At 29.4% G+C, this 25,889-nt stretch overlaps 2 protein-coding genes across 3 annotated transcripts in view; one reads left to right on the forward strand and one right to left on the reverse strand.

The window, feature by feature from the left end:
• The window catches only part of LOC136969541 (tubulin-folding cofactor B-like), a 389,641-nt gene that overhangs the window by 283,466 nt on the left and 80,286 nt on the right, over positions 1-25,889 (reverse strand). The window lies entirely within an intron of this gene.
• Positions 1-25,889, forward strand: part of LOC136969525 (transmembrane protein 87A) — a 70,692-nt gene that overhangs the window by 36,857 nt on the left and 7,946 nt on the right. Inside the window, exons 7-20 of one of the 2 annotated variants that reach the window (XM_067263714.1) lie at positions 1,995-2,060; positions 5,178-5,332; positions 6,962-7,055; positions 7,441-7,502; positions 9,057-9,177; positions 12,093-12,155; positions 12,234-12,333; positions 12,853-12,946; positions 16,294-16,371; positions 16,767-16,875; positions 16,950-17,008; positions 24,047-24,150; positions 24,226-24,305; positions 24,417-24,481. In XM_067263714.1, coding sequence (XP_067119815.1) covers positions 1,995-2,060; positions 5,178-5,332; positions 6,962-7,055; positions 7,441-7,502; positions 9,057-9,177; positions 12,093-12,155; positions 12,234-12,333; positions 12,853-12,946; positions 16,294-16,371; positions 16,767-16,875; positions 16,950-17,008; positions 24,047-24,150; positions 24,226-24,305; positions 24,417-24,481 — 1,250 coding nt within the window. Of the gene's footprint in view, positions 1-1,987; positions 2,061-5,177; positions 5,333-6,961; positions 7,056-7,440; positions 7,503-9,056; positions 9,178-12,092; positions 12,156-12,233; positions 12,334-12,852; positions 12,947-16,293; positions 16,372-16,766; positions 16,876-16,949; positions 17,009-24,046; positions 24,151-24,225; positions 24,306-24,416; positions 24,482-25,889 lie in introns of both variants that reach the window. The other variant, XM_067263713.1, reaches the window with a different exon arrangement.

A 25,889-nucleotide genomic window follows, 5' to 3' on the forward strand; every position in this document is an offset into this window, starting at 1 on the left:
AGAAGTATAGTAGAGCATTGGTTATCTGAAAAACCAATTAACCAAAATCAACTTCAGAGAGTACTAATTCCAGAAATTATGAGGTTTTTACATGACAGTTTGTTAGTAATTTTATGTAGGTCTGCTAACAAGCTATCTCATTATTAATACTAAAGTTAAGTTTTATTTATTACAGTACAAATAGAAAAGTATAATTAATTAATTAATTAATAATAATCAGTCTAGATCAATGATGTCAAATCAGTGGCAAGATTTTCATGATTCTCCAAAAAACTGAAAAATTTTAATAAATTTTAAATGTATCAAAAATAAATAATTTTAATTTAGAAAAAGAATTTATAATAATCTCAACACATTCACTAATTTAGAAAAACAAGTTTGATTTGATAACTTCCAATGTAATTCAATATGGAAACAAAAAATTATTGATGTTCTGAAGATATGTTAAATAAATGAGATTGTAAGAATGGTTTCAGTATAAATGATTAAACAAATACTAAACCAATGGAAAAATTCATCTAATTTTATTCTTTGCAGAAATTTATACTTTTAACAAGTTTTCTTTCAATATATTCTTGTAAAACTTTTACTTTTACAATTATGAATTATAAACTTCATGAAAAAAACAAAGCCATTTTATGGCAGACAATTCTGAAACTTGAGTTGCTCATAAAATAGCAAATTAAGTTAAATATAAGCTACAATAAGTATAAATATACTCATATAAGCCAAATATTAAGAAATTATGATTCCAAATGGGATAATAAAAGCCAAATGATTTAATAAAAATGCAAAATTTATGTGTATATATGTATATATAATGTGCATACGTGTACTTGCAAACACATGAGATGCAAAGAAACAAACTTATACATGTGTGTGTAAAAATTTCTCTTAATTATGTACAGAGTGTAACAAAACTCCGTGTCAATATTTTATGGATAGATTCTAGGATCAAAAATGAACTTAAAATCCTCTATAAACATAATTCCACTTTGTTTTCTAGATTTGGCCTGCCAAAAAAAATCATATCCAAAACTAATTTTAAACCTGCCAAAAGAATACTGCTGTTTGTTTTCCACTTATATATTACCAAAATGTACAAATAGAAGCTTCATTTTAAATGTTGAAAATGTTTTTACAAGAAGTAAACATGCGTCCTTGGAGAACATTTTGAGCAGTTATTGTAAATTATTCTGTTTAATTTTGTAAAAAATCAAAATGTTAAAGTAAATTTTTATTGAAAAACTCTTGATTTTCTATTATTATTATGTTGGGTTTAATGGGTTATACTCGGTTGACACCGTTGGCTATGTACTATGCCAGACCAGAATCAAGGCATAGCAACCAAAACAAAACTAAAATTAAATAAGTGTGTCAGTGTCTGTATTCAGGAATTTCATTATGGATATGGATATTCCATTATGGATATAGGCAGTTGGTATTTTGAGCATGATAAAATTGAGAGGAATTGAACAATTAAAATAATTATAATATAGCAGTGGATTGAAATATTTGATTAATTTGTAAAAATTGGATAAGCTAAGTTTAAGTTATCTTGGGGAAGTAGTATAGTGTAAGTTGCTTAATTTATTAAAAAGTGAATGTGTTTTGCATATATTTTAATTCGTACAAAGAGTTTGCTTTATTGTTACCAATAAATGTGGTCAGTTTCTTAGTTGGTAGATATTAGGAATTTGTCATTTTTAAAAATTTTTTATTTTTGAAACATTATTTTTAAAAATTATTAAACTAAACCTGATTGTACTTAGTTTGAATACTTTTTAGTTAATTTATATTATCATTATTTAATGTATTAAAGACATTCTGCTATAAATCAAATGCATTTTAATTATTGATTTGAAATTAACTTTTTTTGTAAAATGTCAATTATAGAATGTTTTTAAAAATTAATTTGAAATTTTTAGAGTTTAATTAATTAAATTGTTTAATATGTTCTCAGTAAATTATGATTTTTTTTTTTAAGTTACAAGAGAATGCTGGTCATGCTAAATCAAAAAGAGATGCAGAGGGTACAGATATTCAAAATGCTAATACTGGTAAGTTAATTAAAATTAAATTTTAATAGCTATTTAAGTTTTATGTCATTAACAACTAAAGCTATATTTGGAACAAGCACTTTGTTTAATATAAATGATCAATACAAGAAGAAAGGTATTTACAGACAATTCTCATAAAACATGAAATGATATCAAATTGTTGCAGTTGATATCAGTCTTATAAACATTTATCAAACATTTTTTGGCAATCTATATGAATAATATACATAAAATTTCAGTCAATGATGATTACTTTCCACAAGCATAAAATGAAAATATGCATACAATGTAGAATCTTTAAATATTTTTTACTATTTCATACTTTTTATCAATTAGATATCAAATTTTATTTAAATACATCATATAATATTACAGTAATTAAAATATACATAAAATAAATGTTTGGTAGACTTAATTGTATACAATAGACCCCCCCATAACACAGTAGATACGTTCCGTGTTATATGAATTCTTGTTGTATGAGTCACTTAAATACATGAGCCAATCACAGCCCGGTATGTGTAGTTTAGGGGCTATGGCTATTTGAAAGGTTTTCTTCCATAAAATTAATCAATTTTAGACAAGTTTGATTCAACATTTCCAAATTATGTATAATTTTTTGGGAATAATCCATATAAACTATGCTATAAACAAAAAATTGTAGGATTACTTACCGAGCGTTTACTGTTCGATGACGCCATTGCTTAAGCTTGTTTTCGTCGCAGAGCAGCTCATCGAATGGTGGACGCATGTTTCCTGATCAGTGAATTTTTTTGCAGAAAAATAACTTAACTTTGGCAACATCATTAATAAAAATATAATTTTTATGGCAGTTGAATAATAAATGTTTTTTTAGTAGGTCCAGTGCTCGTTTAAACTCAACGGTTTGTACAATATCTGCTATTGGTCCAGATTCGACCGATTCTGTCGTGACATGAGTCAGCGATGACGTTTTACCATGTTATATGAGTCTCTTTTAGAGTGTTATACAAATATGATTGCAATTTTTTCACTGTGTTTTACAAATCCGTGTTATAGGGGGGTCTACTATATATCAATATTGTTACTGCTTGTAATTATTTAATTTTTTTGATATAACCAAATTTAAGTTGTTAGGTAAATATTGAAAAAAAATTAACAAAATACTTTTATGGATAAACATTGTGTCCAGCCACCTGGAAAACTGAAAATTAGCCTGGAATTTTGAGCACTGAGGAAAGAGCTGGGGGAGATAGCCTAGAACAGGTGGTGAACCTGTGGCACATCAGGAGAAATCATCTGGCACACAATTTATCATACAACTTCAGTTTATTGCTTGCCTTTATCAATCATCATTTCTGTTTATCATCTGATCATCTGTTTTTCAATCAGTTTTATATTTATTTTGATTAAAGTATATTCATTTTATTTCTCTAAATATTTTTATTTGAAGTCTGAAACTTTGGCATGCGTAAACATTACTAAAGATAAGTATGCTTAATTTCTTTGCTTATGGCATGTGGACTCAGAAAGGTTTGCCATCTCTGGCCTAGAATTTTGTTTTTTGACTGTGATTTAGTGACAGGCAGGTCAGAGTTTATGAAATTTTTAGACTGAAACAACTCCCATTTGGACTTGAGACTTCATATGTTGCTGGTAGAAAATATTCTGAATTTGCTAATTTTTGCTACAGCCATCTTTACAATTAGAAACTTATAGATGTGTGTACAGTTATAATTCCAAATTAAAATTTCTTGCTATTTTCAATATAATATCTATTTATGATTATGAAATATTTGAAGCAGTAAGTAATTGAATGAATTCATCAAAACAGAGATTTGTTTTTATATAAAAACCTATTTCAATTCAGCTCATTACAAATGCCAACAACTGAATGACATCAATTCTTTATGGCCAAGACAGATTAGTCTGCTTCAGTCATAATTTTTACAGTGAGCTTAGATAAGAATTAGAAGTGCATTCAGTATCATATTATAGTAAGAAATACAATTCTGCATTATTAAATATGGACGGCCAAGGTCTGGATTCTCTTATGACTCAAGTATATCACATTCCTTCACAAGTCTCAAGTCCAGACTCATAAAAAATGGGCTTGCCCATTTTTAGCTCAAATTTGAGCTTGATACTCTCAAACTTCATTTTGTTGCTTGTTGTGTTGAACTTGATACTGTCAAACTCTGACATTGAGCAATTTTTCCTTGAGATTTTAAAACCATTCCAATTACTGTACAAAAAACAACAGGTGCTTCCAGTTACTCAGCTGTTAAGCAAGAACATCTCATTGGTCGACACTAACAGAAATAATATTGCTGCAAACACATGTAAACAGTTAGCAACTTTCACTCTTGCTATTTTGTAGCACTCAATATGGCATTACCCGGTTTACAAGTCCACATGGTAATAAAAGAAGAAAATACCAAGAGAAAAAAAGTTATTTGTATATCTGAAAGCATACATTATTTGCAAATTGTATTAATGTATTTTATAATGAATTAACTTACTAATTACATGAAATAATTAAAGTCAAAGGTTAAGAAAATAAAATCAGTTTAATTAAAATTAATAAACATTTTTACAAGAGAAATTTTTTATTATTATACTTAGTTGTTAATAATTGGTTGCAAAAATATTGTATCATTTCAAAGAAAGCATTATAATAAAAATTATATTATCACAAACAAATCATCATCTATAAAAATAAAACTTATTAGAGTAACAAATAGTTCAGGATCATTTACTAAAATAAAAAAGGACTAATAAGAAAAAAGGTTGAAAACCAGAATCATTGTAACTGAGAGGGGAGAGAAAGAAAGAAAGTGAACTTGCATCATGAACTATACACTAATTGATTGATATCTGATACTGCTTTTAAAATTCATCTCTGTAAACACAAGTCTGGAACATATTTTCTCTGAAAGATAATTATTTTTAGAGATCAGCAAATACTTGTTTTTCATTTCAATTTCTTCACAGAGAAGTAAATAAAGTGGATAGTTTGTTATTAACAACATAAGATTGTCTATATAAACATATTATTTTGAAGTCATATGTGCATAATATAATAAAAAGTTTGTGACTCAAATTTTGTGGTAAGTATAATTTAAAATTTTTTTATAGAAAATCAGAAAATGAAAGAAAATAACAAAAAAAAAAGTGTGACTGTTACAGAAGTATCTTCCAGTACAAAAGGCCAGAATGTTTCACCTGATCAGTCTTCAGATGTTGATAAAGGAAATCAGTCTACCACAAAAATTACTCCAAGAGTTTCAAAGGTTTGTATTATTCCAATTTTTCTGTATGAATAAATTTTATCAATAAGAATGATATATACATACATGTATTCATTTTAAAAATTTTGCATTTCGATATTATAAGAGCTGAGAATTTGAAACCTGAGATCTTTATTCATAATAAAAAAAAAAAAAATTAAAGATTCAGATATATAATTAAGGATTCAAAAGTTAGCAAAAATTCAAAATTATTGTTAGTCATTGTCAGTCTTCATTAATCTTTAACAAACTCGGATTTGGGGTTCAGCATATTAAACATAACTAAATTGTCCAATACAAAATGTAACTACAGTATTTTGTAACAAATTTATACACAACATTTATGCATTTATACATTCCAGTTTTATTCAATATTACATCAGAATTTTGCTTATTAATATGGCACATTAGCAATATTTTTTTGTTTTCCTTTGAAAGTATAATTACAATACAATAGTACATGCCATTTCTGGTCTTTTCCAAACACACGGTACAATGAACAGTTTGTATGGTTTTAAAATTTCAAATATTTATCCTTAATTATCAATCTATAGTTCAATCCTGCTTGGCAAATCACATTTCACAGTTAATGGAATATTTAGTAAAAGATATGGTTGCATTAGATCAATTGAAATACCATGTTTTAAATTTCTCTTGGTGACACATCCTGCGTTGTTTTGATACTTTGATCCATATTTCTGTTTAATTCATTAAAATATAATCCAATAGCAGTAATATTCTGTATATCAGAAAGAAAGGAAAAATCCAAATTTCACAATCTGCATAACTGATTTAACCAATTACAAAGATTTGTTTCGATTTCTTGACTTACACATTTAAAGGGAATATATTTCCCTTCAAATGTGACCTAAAATAATTCACTATTAAGTTTAATTTCTCTCTTAAGATTTTGAAGTAATATAAGAAGAAATGTGATGTAAGTCCAGTTCAATCACTCAATCTTTAAATCTTTATTAATGCATTAGGGAGTTTTTCCTGTTACTGGGTGTTTACATATAATCTTTACACACATCTATTAATTTAACAACAAAATTTGCAGTATTTTTTTAAATGTCATTTTAAGGTGCAAGCCCAGTTCTAATTTTATCAAATAACTCTGTACAGTTTCTTCTAGTTTTAACAATTTCTTAATGAAAGTCAGTTCTACATATTCTATTTTTCCTAAATAATTTATTTTCTAATTTGGGAAAGCATATGTTTTCACAGTTTGAACTAAAACTTACTAATTTAACCTGCATCATGTGGCATCTTTGAGATTCCACAGAATATACAGTATTTTTCAACATTTCTTATATTTAAAATTTCATTAAAAAATCTGAAAAAATTTGTATCTTCCTAAAATTTTCAACCTGGAGGATGTGCACTGTACACTTCTTTTATTGCACAGAATAGTTTTTGAGAAGAAAATGCTGTCATCTGAGATGCCTTGCGATACATTGAGTATGGTAAAAGTTGCCAGAAAAATAGTAGGAATTATGCTGTGACAATCACTTCATGAAGATTTATGACTAAAATTCATCCAGACGAAATTACTTTTATGAAAAAATGTATCAATTTATTAGTATATTTGAATATGTAACATTTTTTATATAAAATAAATTTGTTTTATAGACAAGTGATCACCAAGCAAAAGTGGATAAAGATGGAATGTATTTATTTGTGTTATTTATTGAAAGTGTAGATAGCAAACCATTTAATATTACAGGTAAGAAAAAGTGAATAAAATTACCTTATTGTAAATTTAAATTGGTAATTAACTATTTTTATCTTTTAATATATAATTTGACCCTTTCATTAGGAAATGCACTTTGGGATAAAATCTTAGTTTATACATAACATTTAAATTATATTAAAATTCAAATGAATTGGGAATTTAAGATCCAATATTAGAGCAATTACTGATAAAATGCACCACTCGTGTGTGCACGCACATACAAAACAAATGTTTGTTTCAATTATTAACTTAAAATAAAATTTTTAGTTATTTAACACCCCCTTATTTTGCATGCACATATGTGCATTAATACTGTTAAAACTAGAAGAATTTTCATTAAATCAAATATAATATGTTAATATATAAATATTTTCAGTTAATATTGAAATGAAAAGCCAGTATGGATATTTGTCTGCTGTAGATTGGCCTTTGCTTCCAGTAAGTATAATATGACATTATTCTTGATTTACATTTATTTAAATTGTTAATTTGTATTTTTGAGTAATTCATAAAATTAATCTTTATGCTTAATATCCTGTAACACTCGTCCCTAATATATATATTTTTATTCTTAATGACAGTAAATTATAATACAGTCGAATCTCACTACTACAATATTTTGGAAACTAAGAAAATACTATTGTTATATTGGGTTATCATTGCAGTGAGATCTTGAAATGTAAGAACCGAGATCATTAAGAAAGTGTAGATTTGTTTAAATACATTTTGTGTCCTTATCTCAGTAAATCAAGGGATTGTTACACTGTTGACATCATCACAATTATGTCTTCAGACATTTCAGAGAAGAATCTAAGTTTCCACTTAATATACTGCACTTTATTTCCTTCTGTTTCTCTAAAAACGTGCTAGGGTTGACTGATACTATTTTGCAACATAGGTTTGTTTCATTTCACTATCAATATATTTGAATGTTTCTAGCTTTATTTCCAAACTTATCTGTTTCTATGCTTTTACAGTTTTTTTTCCCATGACACACTATTACTGCTTGTCCGATGGAAAAAGGAAATACTTTGTGATTGGTCAGATGCTTGTAATTCCTTGTAGTAGGATTGGTTGAGGCAGTGATGATAGTTGCAATACAGCCAATTAGCTAGTTGTGGGCAAACCATGCTGATTTGTATTTATTTGCAATACAGGACTAGTATATAGTAGGATATATCTCACAATCATAGTACAGTCAAACCTGTTTTTATGCGGGGGATAGGGACCGCATTAAAAAAAACGCATAAAAAAAAATCTCACGAAACTTCACGAATGGCTGTAAATAATAGTTTTCGCGACACAATTAAAAAATATTTTTTTTATGCGGTCAACAGGGACCGCATAAAAAAAGTCTCACATAGAAAATAACTCAAAACCGTACGAAATAGAATTTATTGACAACAGATGTCAGCACTTGACTGCATCGTCTGGTCTATCGTCTGTTTTACATATTTTTGTCCAGGTGGTGTTTTGTTGACTTAAAAAGTAAATTATTTCATTTTTCGCATATTCATGCAATAATATTACTATACTAAGTGCATTTATGCTATAATAAGTTTATTTAGCTATAATAAGTCAACGTGAGACATGACGAATCGCACGAGACTAGTCGCCAACTATACCGCACAAATTAAAAATTCGCATTAAAAAAATCGCACATAAAAAGAGCGCATAAAAACAGGTTTGACTGTATAACTTTTAAAGAACAAACAAAATAAATTAATGTTAATGTAAAGGAAATTTAATAATGAATAATAATACAAATAGCAATACTTGTAATATTAATTTATTGTTATAGCTAATAACTTAAGGAGAAAAATTGTTTGGTCAAATTGTGATTTCACAACATTCTTATTTCTTGTTTAAATTATAAAGAAACCTTGAAATGTTCAAAATTTATTGTTGAGAAATCAATTTTATAACAAATTTTTTATCGATAATTACAATTTTTTAAAATTATCTAAAAATGATATATTTTTTTCTTTTCAGTTTTATGGTGTAATGTGTGGCATTTATGTTATTTATGCTATTGCTTGGCTTATTGTAACTGCCTTGCAATGGAGAGATCTCTTAAGAATTCAGTTCTGGATTGGTGGTGTAATCTTTTTAGGTAAGAATTTTAATGTAATTTATTTTATGGTTACATTACCAAACATGATTTTTATTTCTTTGTGTGATATTTTCTTGCTGATTTTTGAAATGAAAGCATTGGAATTGCTTATATTTCAAAAATCAGTAAGAAAATATCACAATCCATCACAGTTTTCAGATATTGAAGCCTAACATCAGGTATCTGTGTATTTATTAATGTATAGATTATGCCAATGCAAAAATAGATTATGTAACAACACCATTATTAGGAATTAGTACACAAGAAGCCTTTTGAGTAAAGTAAAACAAGCGGCTTTAATATGAAACTGATATCCCATGTTCCTAAACCGAATGTATTGTTTGAAGCACTTTAAACTAGAACTGAGCTTCATTGTTAGATTTTGGAATGGTTGAGATTCTTCCAAAAGATGATGATCAAATAAAATGAATTTTCATATACACTCAACAAATAAAATTAATCACTAGACTTGAGTCAGATTACAGTTTCTATAGATCTTACTATAGTAATTTTTGCTATTTTGAATTATCAGGCATACACCCAAAGTAGGAATCTACCTTCACTGATTTGTTAATGGTTAAAAAGACAAGTGGTGCATTTTCTGTTTTATACTTTTATTTTATTTTATTTTCATTTTACCATGTTTTATAAACTTACTTATATTAATATTTATTTGTATCTAAGTCATATTCAGCTTGTAAAACAGCCTCTTTTGGTGCAAAGCTTTTGATATCCTGCAGGACCAAAACATGGCACAGATTTCATGTAAAAATGTAGATTTCCATCCTGATATCTGCCAATGTTTAAAATTAGAATAATTTTCACGGGTACATTTGCTATATCATATGCTATTCTGTATGCACGTTGTTATACAAGGATTGTCTATATCTTTTGATCCTTGCATGATAGGAAAATCTGAAAGTGATTTTTGAAATCAGGAGAATTTTTTTCTATGTGAATCTTTATTTTAATGCTGAAGGTATAAAAAAGATACTAGTTGGGTGGTGGTGTTTTCTGAAATTCTGGAAATTTTATTCTTTCTTTTCCTGTTACATATTTAATAAATTTGCACAATACAAACTGCTTATTGATTTTTTTATGACTAATTATAATGTTATGAATTTTTCTGTGAAGTTGTATTAAAGTAAATTACTGATAAGTGTTTCATTTATACAAACACAACTGATAGTTAATGAGTATAATTTATGAAGTTAATTAGAAATTTAATAATAGCAATTTTAAGTATTACTTATATTGAACAATGTATAAGATAGTATACAAAATAGTATCATATTTCAAAAAGTATATATATGAATGAATTTAAAATTATAAAAATGAATAATATGTTATTGGACTTTGCAGTTCTTGGATTTTGTTTTATTTTGTCATGCAAATTTATTGAATAGCCTGTAAGGGATGGAATCTGACTTTATTTTTATTTTGACATATTTCTTTTAGTTTAGGATAATAAAACTCCAAACTAAACACACCTGTGAGGGTGACATCACAGGAGTGCTTAGTTTGGATCATAACAGATGCAGTCACCTGCACTCATTTATAAATTTACATACATAGAGTTTAGAATTTAACTTTGATAGAGAGAGAAAAAAACAATCAATTTTTTGTTTTTTTTCCTCTCTCAATCAAAATTTTAAATAAAATTTGCATGTCTTATACAAAATCTGTTGACATACTCCAAATATGCTGATGCATTACCAAGTAGGCTTGTGGCAAGTTTTTCACACATGAATATTGTCTTAATAAAGACAATATTCATGTGAGAAGTATCATAGAGGATCTGTTATAGTTGGCTGTTGAACATTGATGATCATCATCAGGTTTTATGTCTTCAGAATGGGGACTACATTGAGCAGTTTCCCTGCATTGTTAAGGTCTTTATATGGCATGAGTGCCTTATACAAATAAAATGTTTATAGTGTGCAGAACAAAAGTACCATAATGGTAAGTTTTGATACTAATGTTTGTTTTTACAGAAGTGTCTTTCACATGTCCTGAAATGTTACCAAACCAGATTTGTTGCATCTGTACTGCTAAATCTCTATCTAGAAAGCATTGAATAAGAATACTTTAATTATGATCACTTGGTATTTAATATATGTATAATATACTATATTAAATAAACTTTAACAATTATACAGAAATGTTTTCCAACAAATTTTTATTTTTTGTATACAATATAAACTTTTAATAAATATAAAATAGAAATACGACTTCACAAAGTTGGGACCTTGTCTTGTCTTTTACTTCCCGTGAACAGGCGGTGTGAACGGCGGAAGTAAAAGACAAGACAAGGTCCCAACTTTGTGAAGTCGTATTTCTATTTTATATTTATTAAATGTGAATAACGCCGGCCATGTTCCTGTATTTAATTTTTTACTTAAAATGTGATAAATTAACTGTGGCGATAACACCAGAGGACGCTTTTTACCTGTTTTACATTCTTTTACGGAGGCAGTAGCCTCAAAAGAAAGGTCGTCTCCGAGAGACTGTGAACTTTAAAGGACTGCTGATGGTGTGAACGGCGGAAGTAAAAGACAAGACAAGGTCCCAACTTTGTGAAGTCGTATTTCTATTTTATATTTATTAAATGTGAATAACGCCGGCCATGTTCCTGTATTTAATTTTTTACTTAAAACAATATAAACTTATTATTAAAAATAGGAGGAAAAAATAGTTGATTTTAAGTAATAAGTTGTATGTCTGATTCAAAATCCAAAATTTAATCTTTATGAAACTCAGATCCATAAACCATATTCTTTTCTTATGAATCCAAATGATTATTCAAAAGATTAGGAAATTTGTTTTTCTTATAAATGAATATTTAAATAATTTAAAATATATTCTTACCTGTTAGTACTCTTAGTTTTGTAAAATGCATTTTATTGTGTTTTTAGGACTTGTTGAAAAAGCTGTTCTATATGCAAAATATCAATCTCTAAATGAATCGGGTGAATCAGGTAGCTCATTTATTACTTTTTATTATTTGAAAACTTTAATTGTAACATATTTAACATATTTTTTTTTTTTAATTAAAGTGAAAGGAGCAATTATTTTAGCTGAAATCATATCTTCATTGAAACGAACTCTTGCAAGAATGTTAGTGATTATTGTCAGTTTAGGCTTTGGCATTGTAAAGTGAGTACTTTCACCTATAGTATTAATTTATTATGAAGTATAATTTTAAATTTGTTCTAATTAATGTAAGCTTAATTAAATAAAAATTCATTTCAATAAAATAAAAGTTAATACAATTTATTGATATAATGCCTACATTAGTATTCTTTTGACTTATATTTACAGAATGACTATTTTATTTTTAGTTTAGATATTTATCATCAAGAATAATAATTTTACATTGGATGTTTAGGATAATTTAATCAAGTGTTTTTACATAAAAGTCAAACAGAACATGTAATTAATGAATATGATTCTGATATTCTTGCTACCTTGAAATGATTGTACACAAAATTTGTTTAATATAGTTTGTTGAGATTCTGTTAATTTTTTACTTTGACTTTGACAAAAAGTTATGCACTAAGAAGGTGATGTTAGAATTGAATTTTAAAAATGTATTTTAAAGAATTCTTTATATTTATTAAGAATTCTAATATTAATGAACAATTTCTGAAATTTAATACTATTTAAATTTATTAGACCTAGATTGGGCCCATTGCTGCATAGGGTTGTATGTGTTGGAGTTCTGTACTTTCTGTTAAGTGCCATGGAAGGATTTATTCGGTCTTTAATGGTAAACTTAATTTTTTTACGCAATATATTTAAAGTATAAATAATCATTTCAATTAAAATCATAGAATGATCTAATTGAATTAATGTAATATTTTAAATAAATAAAATTATATAAAATTATAGAATAATAAATAAATAATGTAATTGTAATAAATTATAATAAACAGTAACTATGATTATAGTAAAAGATTATGTTAAATAATATAATTTTTAATGAAAGTTTTTATATTATTGTTAAAATAATTTACCTATTATTTGCTTGTATTAAGATACATGTTTGACAGATTTAGGTGGTGATAATTTACATTTGATCAAAACAGTCATTTTCATTAATGATGTTGATTAAGATTAAATTTATAAATAACACTAGTCTACAAAATTTTAAAAAATTTTAACAACAGAGATGAGACATTGTAAATTACACCAATTTATAGTCGGCACAATGAGAGATTGTACTTAGTCAATGTTAACTGTGTCTATTTAGGGAAAGTAGGGTGACAGGATAGGATAGTATTCTCTGTGTGAAAACTTTCTCTACTGGTTTTTTTAAACCTTTTTTTCTGGGCTCCATTAAACTTTCTATTACATATAAATATGTTTATAAAAATGCGAGAGACTTGCTATTAAATTCATAGATCACTGCCCCAGCCCTTCACTGCTGTGAGAGCCGAATGTGGTGTAGGGCCCTTTGTTTGATGATTGTTTTTCTACAAAAAATTTAGAGAGAGACAAAATGGAAAAATTTAGTCGAAGACAATTAAAACTGTTTCCCACGGACTTGTTTCCTTGTTGAAGGTGACACATTGAATGTGTCACCCAGAATCCATGAGTGAAATTTTAACTATTGGTCCCGATGTACTAAAAATTCTAACAAAGTCATGGGAAAAACCCAAAAGAAGCCCCCCTAATAAAAAGGAGGAGGGGATGACAAGTGAGGCAGTCATCATCAATATTATCTCAATTCCTAAGGTGTGTGGATTCTAACCCATCATTGAAAGTCATTGCCAATTCCTTGTCCAGTCAATTGTCGGATGGATACCTGTGGATTATACGGATTCATCATTCCTTCATATCATCTAGTTCATCCTTACGGATTACCTTCCTGAGATGCCTGTTGTGCACCTGAAGTAAGAACTGCCCTCAAGAACTTTCTCCCATTCGACCCATTTGGCTTGCATCGTGTCAAGATTCTCAACAAGATATTTATCCCCATGCATATCTCATGTAAACTCATTCTCTCTCTCTTTCTCTCTCGCGACCATTAGTTTGATAGGCTAAATCTATATATATCTATCCTGATATGTCTATTGTATATTACCATGTACTCCTTTCCATTGAAATTAAATTGTTATTGGTTGTTAATTAACCTGGTATCTGAGTGATTCACTTCCGGTGCACTGTCTCTCACCTCATCTCCATCCTGAATCCGATCACCTGTGTATGTAGCCGCTTGTGTGACTGATCAACACGCCATCTCAGCTTTCATGTCACTCAGGACACGGTGGTGTTAGTCCTGACAAGGTACCAAGGAGGTACTGACCCTCTGGTCACACTACTTTCCCTGTTATCAGTCAAGATACAGGAGGTTCACTTTTGTTTACACATGCTCTTTTCAAGGAAAAATAATATATTATACCTGATAAAACTCATACAGCATAAGTTCTCACAATGTGTAGCAAAATTGCCAGTTATCCCATCTTGTCACCTTATCTCCCCTAAAATTTGCACAGTTGGTAGTATTGACTAAGTACAATATCTCATTGTGTCAATTATAAATGTGCTGATTCCAAAAATGTCATTAGTTTTTCCACAACACAGAGTTTTTAAATTACTATAAACTCCACTATATACTAAGGATATTTTTTAAATAAGGTCTGTCTTTTGATAAGAAAAATACTGTAAATATTGCTAAAATATATTGTTTCCATATTCTACATACTTTTATCTACTTTTCTACATAATTTTCATTTTTATTCAAACATTTGTCATACCGCTCAAAATTTTTTAAAATTCTGACTTCAAAGAAATCTGCCGCCTGCCACCGGAAGACATTAGGCCACGCCGCTTGTCTTGTATGGAATGGCAGAGTCACACAATAAGCATCAGAATTGATTGTTGTGCCTCTTGGCATAAAATCCACTAATAAAGTCCATTTCCTGTCCCAAAAGACAGTTACCATGATCTTTCATGCTGAAATCAAATAACAGATCATATCTTACAGTCATGCGACTCAATTTTCTTAAACATTATAAACTTTTACAGTTCAGCACACAAATAGACGATGCGGCTGCAAATGGCGTCTAAACACGCACAAAGCATGCTGAAAGCAGATGCTCATGCACACTGCTGTAATCGTGCGTCATTCTCACTCTCATTCACAAACGGACCTTATTTAAAAAATAGCCCTCGTAAGTATAATATGAGAAGCTACATATAAATGAAAATAAATGCAGCAAAGAATTCACAAATAATACCTAATAACAGTTTAACTCAGACACATTGTCTTGTGGCATTTCAGTGGTTAATTACTTTGCAAATTAGTAGATGATATCACAGAGCAAATCTCTGAGCTTGCACCTACTTTTATGACAAGTTGAATCTTCCTATTGCTGAAGGATACAAAAAATATAAACCAAAGGCTGTTTTCAACAGTTTAGAAATTGATCATCATTGATTGCAGTGAATATATCACATACATAACAAATTTATCTGGAGAATTGACAGAGATATTTTAAATAATTATGATACAAATACATTATTATCTTTTATTACAGTTTACATGTATAGCCTACATTGTTTCCTTCAGCCAGAGCTAGAAGCATGCACACTGATATGCAAACTGTCTACAGCTCGCTCACTGAAATCAATAATAGTGTTGTAAATCATGGGAGCTGGGAAAATCCTCAGCAGCACTGATCAACACTGACAAAGGGCTATGTTATGCAGATATTTTATAGCTCATAACTGAAAATTCAGAGTTTGTTATATCCAGTTTAATAAAATTTAACATTTATCATGTCTGTCATGTATCATTCATCTGAAAATCATGTATGCTAGCATAATAGCTATTTTTATTTTAATATTTAACTACATTATTATAAATTACAATAAAAACTATAATATTGAAATGTTCATTATATTTATAGACAGTATCACGTCATAAGAATGGAATAGACTTATCAGCTGGCACTCTTTTTTAACAAAAAAATTGTGTATTAAGTTTTTTGATTTATATTGCAGTGATATATTAATAAATTTATTTATTTATATGATTTGGGTTTTAATGTTTTATAAATTTTTTTTATTATTATTTAATAATATTTGATAATTGTGTTACCTATTTGACAGTTAAAAAATGATCCAAGCAAGCAAACATTAATAGCAGGTGTGCCGCTTGCTTTTATGGATAGTGCAATATGCTGGTGGATATCCTTTTTAATCATTTACACCAATAAGTAGATAAAATATAAATTTGTTAAATTGAAATAAATTTTTAATTATGTTGTTATAAAATATTGAATTATTTTTAACATTGGAATCATTAATCCATTAAATTTAATTTCCTTCATAGAATGTTGATATTTTGCTTGGATGGTAATTTTAGAAACTGCCATTTTTTACTATTAAAAATAATTTCTTAAATTTGAACTATTCAAATTTTTTAAACCTCAATTGCTGCATGAGATTGTAAATGTACAAAAAAATGTGTTCGTATACATTATATATTTAGATCTTAGTGTTTTTGTCTTTAATTGTTAATTATTATTTATAAATTATAAAATTTGTGGACATTTAATTTGAAATATCTTTAACATTCAAACATATTCAGCAGTCTTGTACAGACAACAAGAACTTTGCAGTTGCGAAGAAATCTAGTCAAATTATCTTTATATAAACATTTTACAAATACACTTATTTTTGCTGTACTTGGTAAGTTAAAATTCTCAAGATTTTCTTTCATTAAATAAAATTATAAACAATAACTTATTATTTTTTCCCCATAGCTTCCATAGCTTATATGATATGGTCTATTCATAGTCATAAATTCACATCTTGTATAACTGTAAGTAATAATTTAGATTCATTAAAATTTTTTTAAAGTTATATTTATAGAAAATTTTTAATTCATAATATGTAATACAGGGTGGTTATGATTAAAGTTGCCCTACTCAAACCTGTCTAGAGTCTGTTTTTGTGAATGTATTTTGATGAAACTTGGTATATATGTTATATGGACCATGGGGAAAAGGAAAATGCAAAAAAAAATATTTAGTTCGAATTTTTACCACTTGGTGAAAAAATGGCGCATGAAGAACAAGAAACACAAAATGAAACATGCTTTATTCACAACATTTATTCGTAACAACCCTTGAATAAAACCCTTTTGCATGTTTCCATTTTGTGTTTCTTGTTCTTCATGCACCATTTTTTCACAAAGTGGTAAAAATTCAAACTAAATATTTTTTTGCATTTTCCTTTTCCCCGTGGTCCATATAACATATATACCAAGTTTTATCAAAATACATTCATGAGAACGGGCTCTAGACAGGTTTGAATAGGGTAACTTTAATTATTACCACCCTGTATAATACAGTCAGCCCCCATTGCCACTGTCTGTACTTCCTACTTTTTTGACACTATTTCAAAATTAGAAAAATGTGCACTGCTGAAGAAGAGAAAATTCAGTATAACATGTAAATACACCTCTACAGCAGAAATAAGAGTTGAAGTGAACAAGTAAAGCTTATGTACAAATACTACAAATACATACAAACATATTTATTTTGAGTCAGAAATCTGATATTAATGATTGATTCTTTTTATGCTCACTGATTGCATCAATAATATTAGTTATGGCATAAACATGGGACATCACATCAGAATCAACATAGTGTGCATCTATGAAGGCTCTTACTCTTTTAATGCTATTTTGCTTCTTTAGCAGATAGTGGATGTTGTATTACTTCAGTCTCCTCATCTGAATCAGAATTTTCAGTATGAGTTAGTTTTCAGGATCTCTTTTGTATTCATTTTTTAAATAGATGGCAAATTCATCAAATTCTAAAGATTCTTCTGAAGTTAAGGGAATTTCCAACTGATTCAAAACATCTATCAGATCTACCACATGATTTTCCTCTAATGGCTCTGGAATGATGGAATTAACCCTGTGTGGCTCCAGCAATTTCAGATTGTTTCAGGTGTTACTCTATTCCAGGAAGATCGAATCATGTAAAGCACATCCTACACTGAAACAATCTGTAACTGGATTGTCAGTTAAGTGCCTCACCTGGAAATATCTATAATTCCTGCATCTAAGTGTTGATATATTCCTATATAGTTGGGAGGAAAAATTGAATTCTCACATTACTCAACTCCTCTGCTTTATGGCACAGTGCATTAGTCATCAGCAATAACACATTATGGTTTTGACATCTCATAGATTTAGTAAATGCTTTGAGCCAGTTATTAAATTCAACTGCAGTCATCCAAGCCTTTCAGTTACAAAGCCATTCACATAAAGATTTGGATTGAAACGTTTGAAATATTGCCTTCCCAATGACTGTTATGACACTCTTGTCAGATCCATTTGCATTTATACAAAAAACCAGTGTAAGCCTATCTTTTGCTTTCTTACAAAGCCTTTCATGGGACCACAGAAAATTCTCTTGTCTGGTTGCATGCAGTAATACAACCTACTTTTACCAATATTATAAACATTTTGCAACTCTTACTGTCCAGTCATGTCAGACAATGTTTCATGATCATCTGATACAACTTAGCCAGCCACTTCAGCTGTTTCACCTGGCCTGATGTGCTGTGAAAATCCGTGATGCTACTTGATCTGACCAACCTTTGCTATACTCAGGCTTCAGAGTCACTCACTTTTTTGGTCATTTTCACGTGCTTAATTAGGAAGATGTAGGACTGATCAAAAATACTTTTGAAGCCAAATGATCTGCCAAATTATCAAACTATTGGACTAGAATTTTCTGGAAGAAAATACTCTGCCCTGAGTGGGACTCAAATCCACAACTGCCGCTCAGTGTTGTTAGGTTATAGGAAACAAAAGTCCCTTTCACATATGTAAAAAAATCCTTCATACATGTAAAAAAATCTCTCATTACAAATTCAGAAGCCAATGTTGAGTAAAGTTATATAATTGTCATATTGTCATTATTAGCCAAAATCAAGTTCTTCAGAGTTGCATTCCCTTCTATAGAAATTAAAAATGAGAATTCTAAGCATCCCTATGATTTTGGCTGTTTTCTAAGAAAATACCTAAAATTCCTTTGCAGGCAATAATACCGTAGGCTGAAGGATTAATCTCTCAAGCTGACAATACTGCTGCTGCTTCTAAATTGAAATTAATATACAGTGAAATTCCATTAACACTGCATTCGGTATGCCAGCAAACTCAATAAGCCAGAATGCTCGGCTCGTCTTTGAGGATAAGTATTGTGCACCAGATATTCATCTGTATTTATACATAACTAGCCAGTAGGTAGCCAGTTAATTAAACTAAAAGTAATAATTAAATTTTAAATATTTAAAACTCTGTTCTATATATCAAAACGAAAACAGAAACAAAACTAAAATTAAAAATAAAAACAAAAGTAATTAATTAATTAATGTAAATTAAAATTGAAATCAAATTAATTGAAATATAATATTTGGGAAAGTGTGGATAAAGTACTTGTCGTCCCTCTTGATTGATTTGGTTATATTTCATGCAGGCAGTCAGAGTTGAGTCTATGTATGGCACTACTTTGTAAAAGATTAGTTTCAGTTTTGGCAGTAACAGAACATTTTGCTTTTAATTAATATGTAAAATATATATAATATAGAGTAGTATAGATAAAAGTATTCAAAGCACAAAGTAAGATTCTAGTTAAGAGTGTTGTTTCAAATTAATCAAGGGTAGGAATAATCTGTAAAAATTGAAATGGTATGTTAAACAATCATAAAAGACAGATTTGTAGTTTTACACATAAAGATATGTAAAACTGTCCAGGAAATGGAAAAAAATTCCATTATCCGATAAGTCTGCATATTTGTTAAATTAACAACGTTGTAACAGTGTTCCTTCTTATTCATCCACAGGAAAAAGTTCCTTGTTATTTTTAAATCAATATTTACACATCTCAAAGCATTAAAAAAATAAATAGTTTCTGATCATGCACATAAGTTTTGTTTTCTGCTGCTTATCATTTGATTTTGTTTGTAATAAGAGGAGTTAATTTTATTTTAAATTACTATAATAGTCACATTACAAAAATGGAAAATTTATGTACAAATAAAATTTTGGAATACGTTAAACTAATGAATTATAAATATATTTTGTGTAGATCTAAATAATATATATTTAATATTAATTTTTGACAAATTATATAGATTTGAGCGATAAAAATTAAATATTTTAAACAGTTACATAAAAATGGTAGAAAATTAATTTTAGCATATTTTAAATATTGCTTTATTTTATTGGTAATTTTTATTCTTCTGTTCTATTTTAACATGTGCAGAGTAGTGACTGAGCACATGGTCAACACGTGTTACTCACTTTCGGTTGTGATTGACTGATAAAAATCTCTAGTGGAATGATACCAATAGACTGTTGGTTTAGAGCAGGTTCCAAGTTAGAGTATAGATGATGGATGGAATGGTTTGAATCCACTTAATATGACACCACCAAAGTGCAAATTCCAAACTGATTGGTTGAAACAAAAAAACAAGGCAGAGTGTACAGTAGGATTATGGGCAACTGTATGTTCGGACACTGATGTATTTTGCAAAGTATGCAATTGCATAATACAAGTGAAAAAAGGTTTTCAAGCACTTCTTAATCATTGAGGTACTGTCAGGCACAGACGAAAATTTACCTGTGCTTATGGTTCAAGACAGTAACACCTGACATTGGTTGCACCAGGTGATAGTTTCCCAGGCCCACAAAAAAATGATGAAATTTCAATTAATACTGACAATGTGACTGGAGAAAGATCAGCAATTGCGAGTTTATATAATCCAAGAGATGCTGCATACCATGCAGAACTTATATGGGCCATGAAAACAGTATGTAGTAATTTTCCATTTGCTGCTTCTAATAATATGGTTCCAACACTAAAAGCAATGCTTATGAAAACTGAACTTTCTGAAGGAATATCAATGAGTGAGAAGAAATTGCACTATTTAATAACTGAAGCATTTGCTCCATATTTCCAAAAACATGCTAGAAGAAGCCCACTTTTCATTCTTTACAATTAGTTATGATAAAACCAGCAATATGGAAAGTAAGAGTTATAAATAATGATTAAGTTTTGGTCTGAGCAAAAAGAACAAGTCATCTGCAGACACCTAAATACAGGTTTTCTAGAGGAAAAATTGCATGCACATATCAAGATTCTCGATGATTCCAACCTGTCACTGCACAAACTTTTGACGATAGCATCAGATACTCCAAATGTTAACCAAAAAGTGTTAGACTTTTTAAGGAAGATATACTGGGAATTTGCGAGAAAAGCCTTGTTGACATTGGAACATGTACAATTCATATTACTCATAACACATCTGAAAGCATTAAGTGAACTGGGTGAAGATGCATCATAATTTATTGTTGCAGTTTACAGATTTTTTTGATAATGGCCTGCTTGGTGGGAAAGTTATGGAGGTGTGCAAGAAAAGCTCAAGTTACCCAAGCATAGATTTATAAAACACTGAACAACACGTTGGCTGACATTCCATAATGCAGCATCAAGGTTAATTGAGCACTGGGAGGGCTTAACTTACTACTACTAAAACAAAACATAATGTCAAATGCTTTATACAAAAGTTATCTTGTTTATTGAAGATTCTTTCCATGAAAGCATTGAAAGCATGAAAGCAAGGTACTTCAAGGCATTTCAAGTGCAGAAACTTTCACAAAATATACATCATTTTTTCAGAGAGAAGAACTTCTAATACATCTGTATTTCAAGCTGTGGGACTTGCTTCTAAAGCTAGTTACTAGAATTTTGAAAGTAAATATTTTGAAGCTTGTCTTTCAGTCCAAGTCTGCTATGCCTAATAGTAATATATTAAATCCAAAGAAATTATTTGAAAAGACAAATCTCTTGCCATTAGAAGAAATTAATTGCAGTGCTGAGGTTGCCAATGAGTTGAGTAAATTATCTCAAAAAGATGAATTGCATTTTTGCAGTTGCTTACAGAAACACTATGTTGTGTCTTGCACATACATGATAGAAAAAGCTCCAGTTTAATGCAAACTGTTAAAATCATTGACATGTTTTCAGCCAAGTAATATTAGTGAAAAAAGCACTTGTAAGGACATTGTAAGCATTGCAAGAGCTTTTCCATGTGACATTGCTGAGGATACTTTGCAGGACGTGGCAACTACTTCAACTTGAGCGAGTTGGGAATGATTGGACAGACTCAACAAAATGAGAGAATTGATTATTATTGGAATCAGTACTTTAAATTGGTTGATTCCCTTGGGAATGCAAGGTATCCCAGTGTAACCAAATTGATGAAATCTGCATTGACCCTCTCTCTCATGGCAGTGCTGATATGGAATGGGGATTTTCAATTTAATGCCAGGCACTTCCTTCTGATAGAGCATCAATGTTGGAAAGAATGCTTAATTCACTTATGATTGTAAAGGAGGGTACTAAATATGTATGACCATTTCCCACACATTGTACCTATTACAAAGGACCTACTGAAATTAGCTGCCTCAGGGCATAGAAATTATCAAGAACAATTGGAAAATGAAAAGAAGTTAAAAGAACATGAGAAACAAAAAGAAAAGAGCAGAAGACTAAGCGCACACATTTTGAAGAACAACAAAAGAAAGCTGTTTATGACAAGGAAAGATTATGGCACTGCAGCAGAGTTTAAAACAGAAAAGAAAGTGAAATACATGAGACAGACCAAGTTTTGTTAAAAGCAGCAAACAAAAAACTGGAGAAGGCCATTAATAGCAAGAACATGAATGAAATACGGGGAAATGTCATGCTTGTTAGTGTTAAGCATTCAAAAGCAAGAGGAAGCAAAAAAGAAGGAAACTGAAAACATCCAGAAAAATCTTAATAAAAGAACATCTTTCATGACTGATTATTTACAGAAGAAGCCAAAGGCTTAAGTATTTATGGTTTACTGGAAATATTACAGTATATACAGAAATTTTAAAAATGTATTTAACCATATCAGAATAAAAAGAACAACAACAACTTTTACTGCTAATTTGCTGAGTTTCCCTTCCATGTTTTCACTTTGTTTTGTCACTATTGCCTTCATTTTTTCTGTATTTCAACTCACTTTTTCAGAGGGAAAATGGCACTCTGAGGCTTGTATATCAGAAGACTGTAGTTCCCATCTGTCTTCCAAATTCTTTTACTTTTTCTACATTTACAGTTTCTGTTACAATTCCATATTGGCATTAACTTTGCTGATCCAGATTACTAGGGCATCTTCAAGATTCTCATGTTTAACAGATCTAAGATGCAGTGCCTTGAAGGAAGGCCCTTAAGCCACTTGGTGTTTTCTTCCGAGATGTGTCCAATACATCTGTGACTGATTGTTTTCTTCCATAAAAAAGTATTTTGCTATTCTTTGTTGACTATAATTTGGAAATTTCTCTTTGTATAAGCAAATTTCATGTTTTTCTTTAATCAAAATGACTGCTTGCTTGTTCATATTGAAGAGAATTACACAACAGCAAGTTAACAGTACAGTTGAGTAGAACACTATGGTAGAACAACGGATTTCAAAATAGGAAGTGATGATTCATTGCTACTTGCTGGGGATGAGGCGCATCCAACATTCCACCAGCATGATTCATTACAAAACTGTTTAGGGAGGATTCCAAAAATTTTACTGACATTGAGTGAGTTGACATAATAATGGGTTTTTAATGTATACACACAGGAAAGCTTTGTTCTTCATAAATATATGGCAATAAATGAGGATGGCACTCTAACAAAGAGGCATACTAATGAGGGTTGACTGTATTTGTTTAATAAGCATTAAAAGGTTAAGTAACAAAAAATAATTAAGAATTTTTGAATTTATAGATATGATTTTTATTTGTATAAATTATATATTTTAGGACTGGAAGGAATTATGGGTGGACGATGCTTATTGGCATTTATTGTTTTCAATTATTTTATTAGTAATTATGATCCTTTGGAGACCCACAAATAATAATCAAAGGTAAAATTTAAATTTATATATGCAATTAATATATAACTAATAAACTGAATTTCAAATATTTGATATTTATTCTAGATATGCCTTCACTCCATTATTAGATGCTGAAGATGACGACGACGATATTAAAGATCATACTGTTAATAATGATGCATATGGTAAAATCACTTAATTAAAAACACTAAAATTCAAATTAATACTGTAAACATTGTATTAGATTAAACTGAAAGCAATTTAACTTTTTTTAATATGGAACATTTTTTTCACAGGAATGAAAATGAGAGGAAATAAAAGTCAGACAAATACACCAGTTCAAAAAGATATCAAAAATAAGGTAAATATTTTTTTTATTAAAGAATTTTTAAAAATTATCATCAGAAAAGTTACAAACACATAAAATGCATTTTAAATAAACTAATAATACTAAATTCACATCTTTTAGTATTTATAGAATAGTGATTTTAAAAAATTTAGATATTTTAATTTTGCGTAGTTTTTAATTTGCTGCTTTTTTGAATCTAAGCTATTTAATATAACTGAAAATTGAAACTGAATTACAGTGGAACCTCATTTAACAAGCATAATTCATTCCAGAGTCTTACTCGTAATGCAAAACACTTGTTAAGCAAAACAATTTTTCCCATGTAAATTAATGTAAAATACGGTAATGAGTTCCACGGCGAAAAAAATATTTAATATGAAAATTATCACCTTTAATTGTCCAGCACAAATGTTTTAACAAAAATAAAAACGTTTTCGATCGTTTTCAACGGTCATCTTCAGTTACAACTCAAATTAAAAAAGAACGATAAAATAGAATTAAATACGAAAATAATAAATGCGCATGCGCAACTATAAATATATCGCGCATGATGCCTAATATACAGAATAAATGAATAAAATTATGTAAACAAAAATACGTGGCCGCATCTCTTGTATGTTGTTATTGTTTATCTTTATAAAACGATTTCCATGCGGTTGATAAAGAATCCGCGTCTCTATGATTCATACATCCCGTTTTTTCTTGGGCTTTATATATTTCTAGCTTTTCTAGATGTTTGATTGTATGTCTATTGTTCGTCGGCTTGATGACAGAAGCTTGGTCCCACAATACCTCAATATCTTGTTGCTTGGCGTATGAAGCTAGAACCGTACTGTCCAGATTCTTATTAATCGAGTACTGGTGTTCTTTGATTCTTTGCTCTAAGTGCCGTAAAGTAGCTCCCACATAAACAATATCCGAATTAAATCGTTGGTCCTTTATTGGTATGGAGTAAACCCCCGTTAAAGAGTTCCGATCTTCTCTCTTCTTGTCATTCCTTAACAATTTGTAAACTGTCGGATTACGTCGGTAAACGATACGTATATTATTAGCCTTAGCAATTTCGTTTATCATTTTGTTCAAGAAGGGATAATAATTGATTACCATCTTCTGTTTACCGTTATCCGCGGGAGAGTGATTACTTCGATTCTGGAACGTTGTGATAAGTTTTTCTACTATATTTCTCTGGTAACCTTGTTGTGTTGCTATTTCGAGTATGTAATACAATTCTTTATAGGTATCACATATGTTTGTGCAATGAGTATAGGCACGCTTGATCCAAGATCGGAACGCCGCATACTTAATATGGCTGGGATCCACCGATTGATTCGGGATGATGATAGTATTTAGACCCGGTTTCCGGTAAATGTTCGTCTTGATTTCCCATTCCCCGCAGGTGATATTAATATCGAGGAAATGA

Source organism: Centruroides vittatus, unplaced genomic scaffold (genome assembly GCF_030686945.1).
Source record: "Centruroides vittatus isolate TY-2023 unplaced genomic scaffold, ASM3068694v2 contig_18, whole genome shotgun sequence".
NCBI lineage: Eukaryota > Metazoa > Arthropoda > Arachnida > Scorpiones > Buthidae > Centruroides > Centruroides vittatus.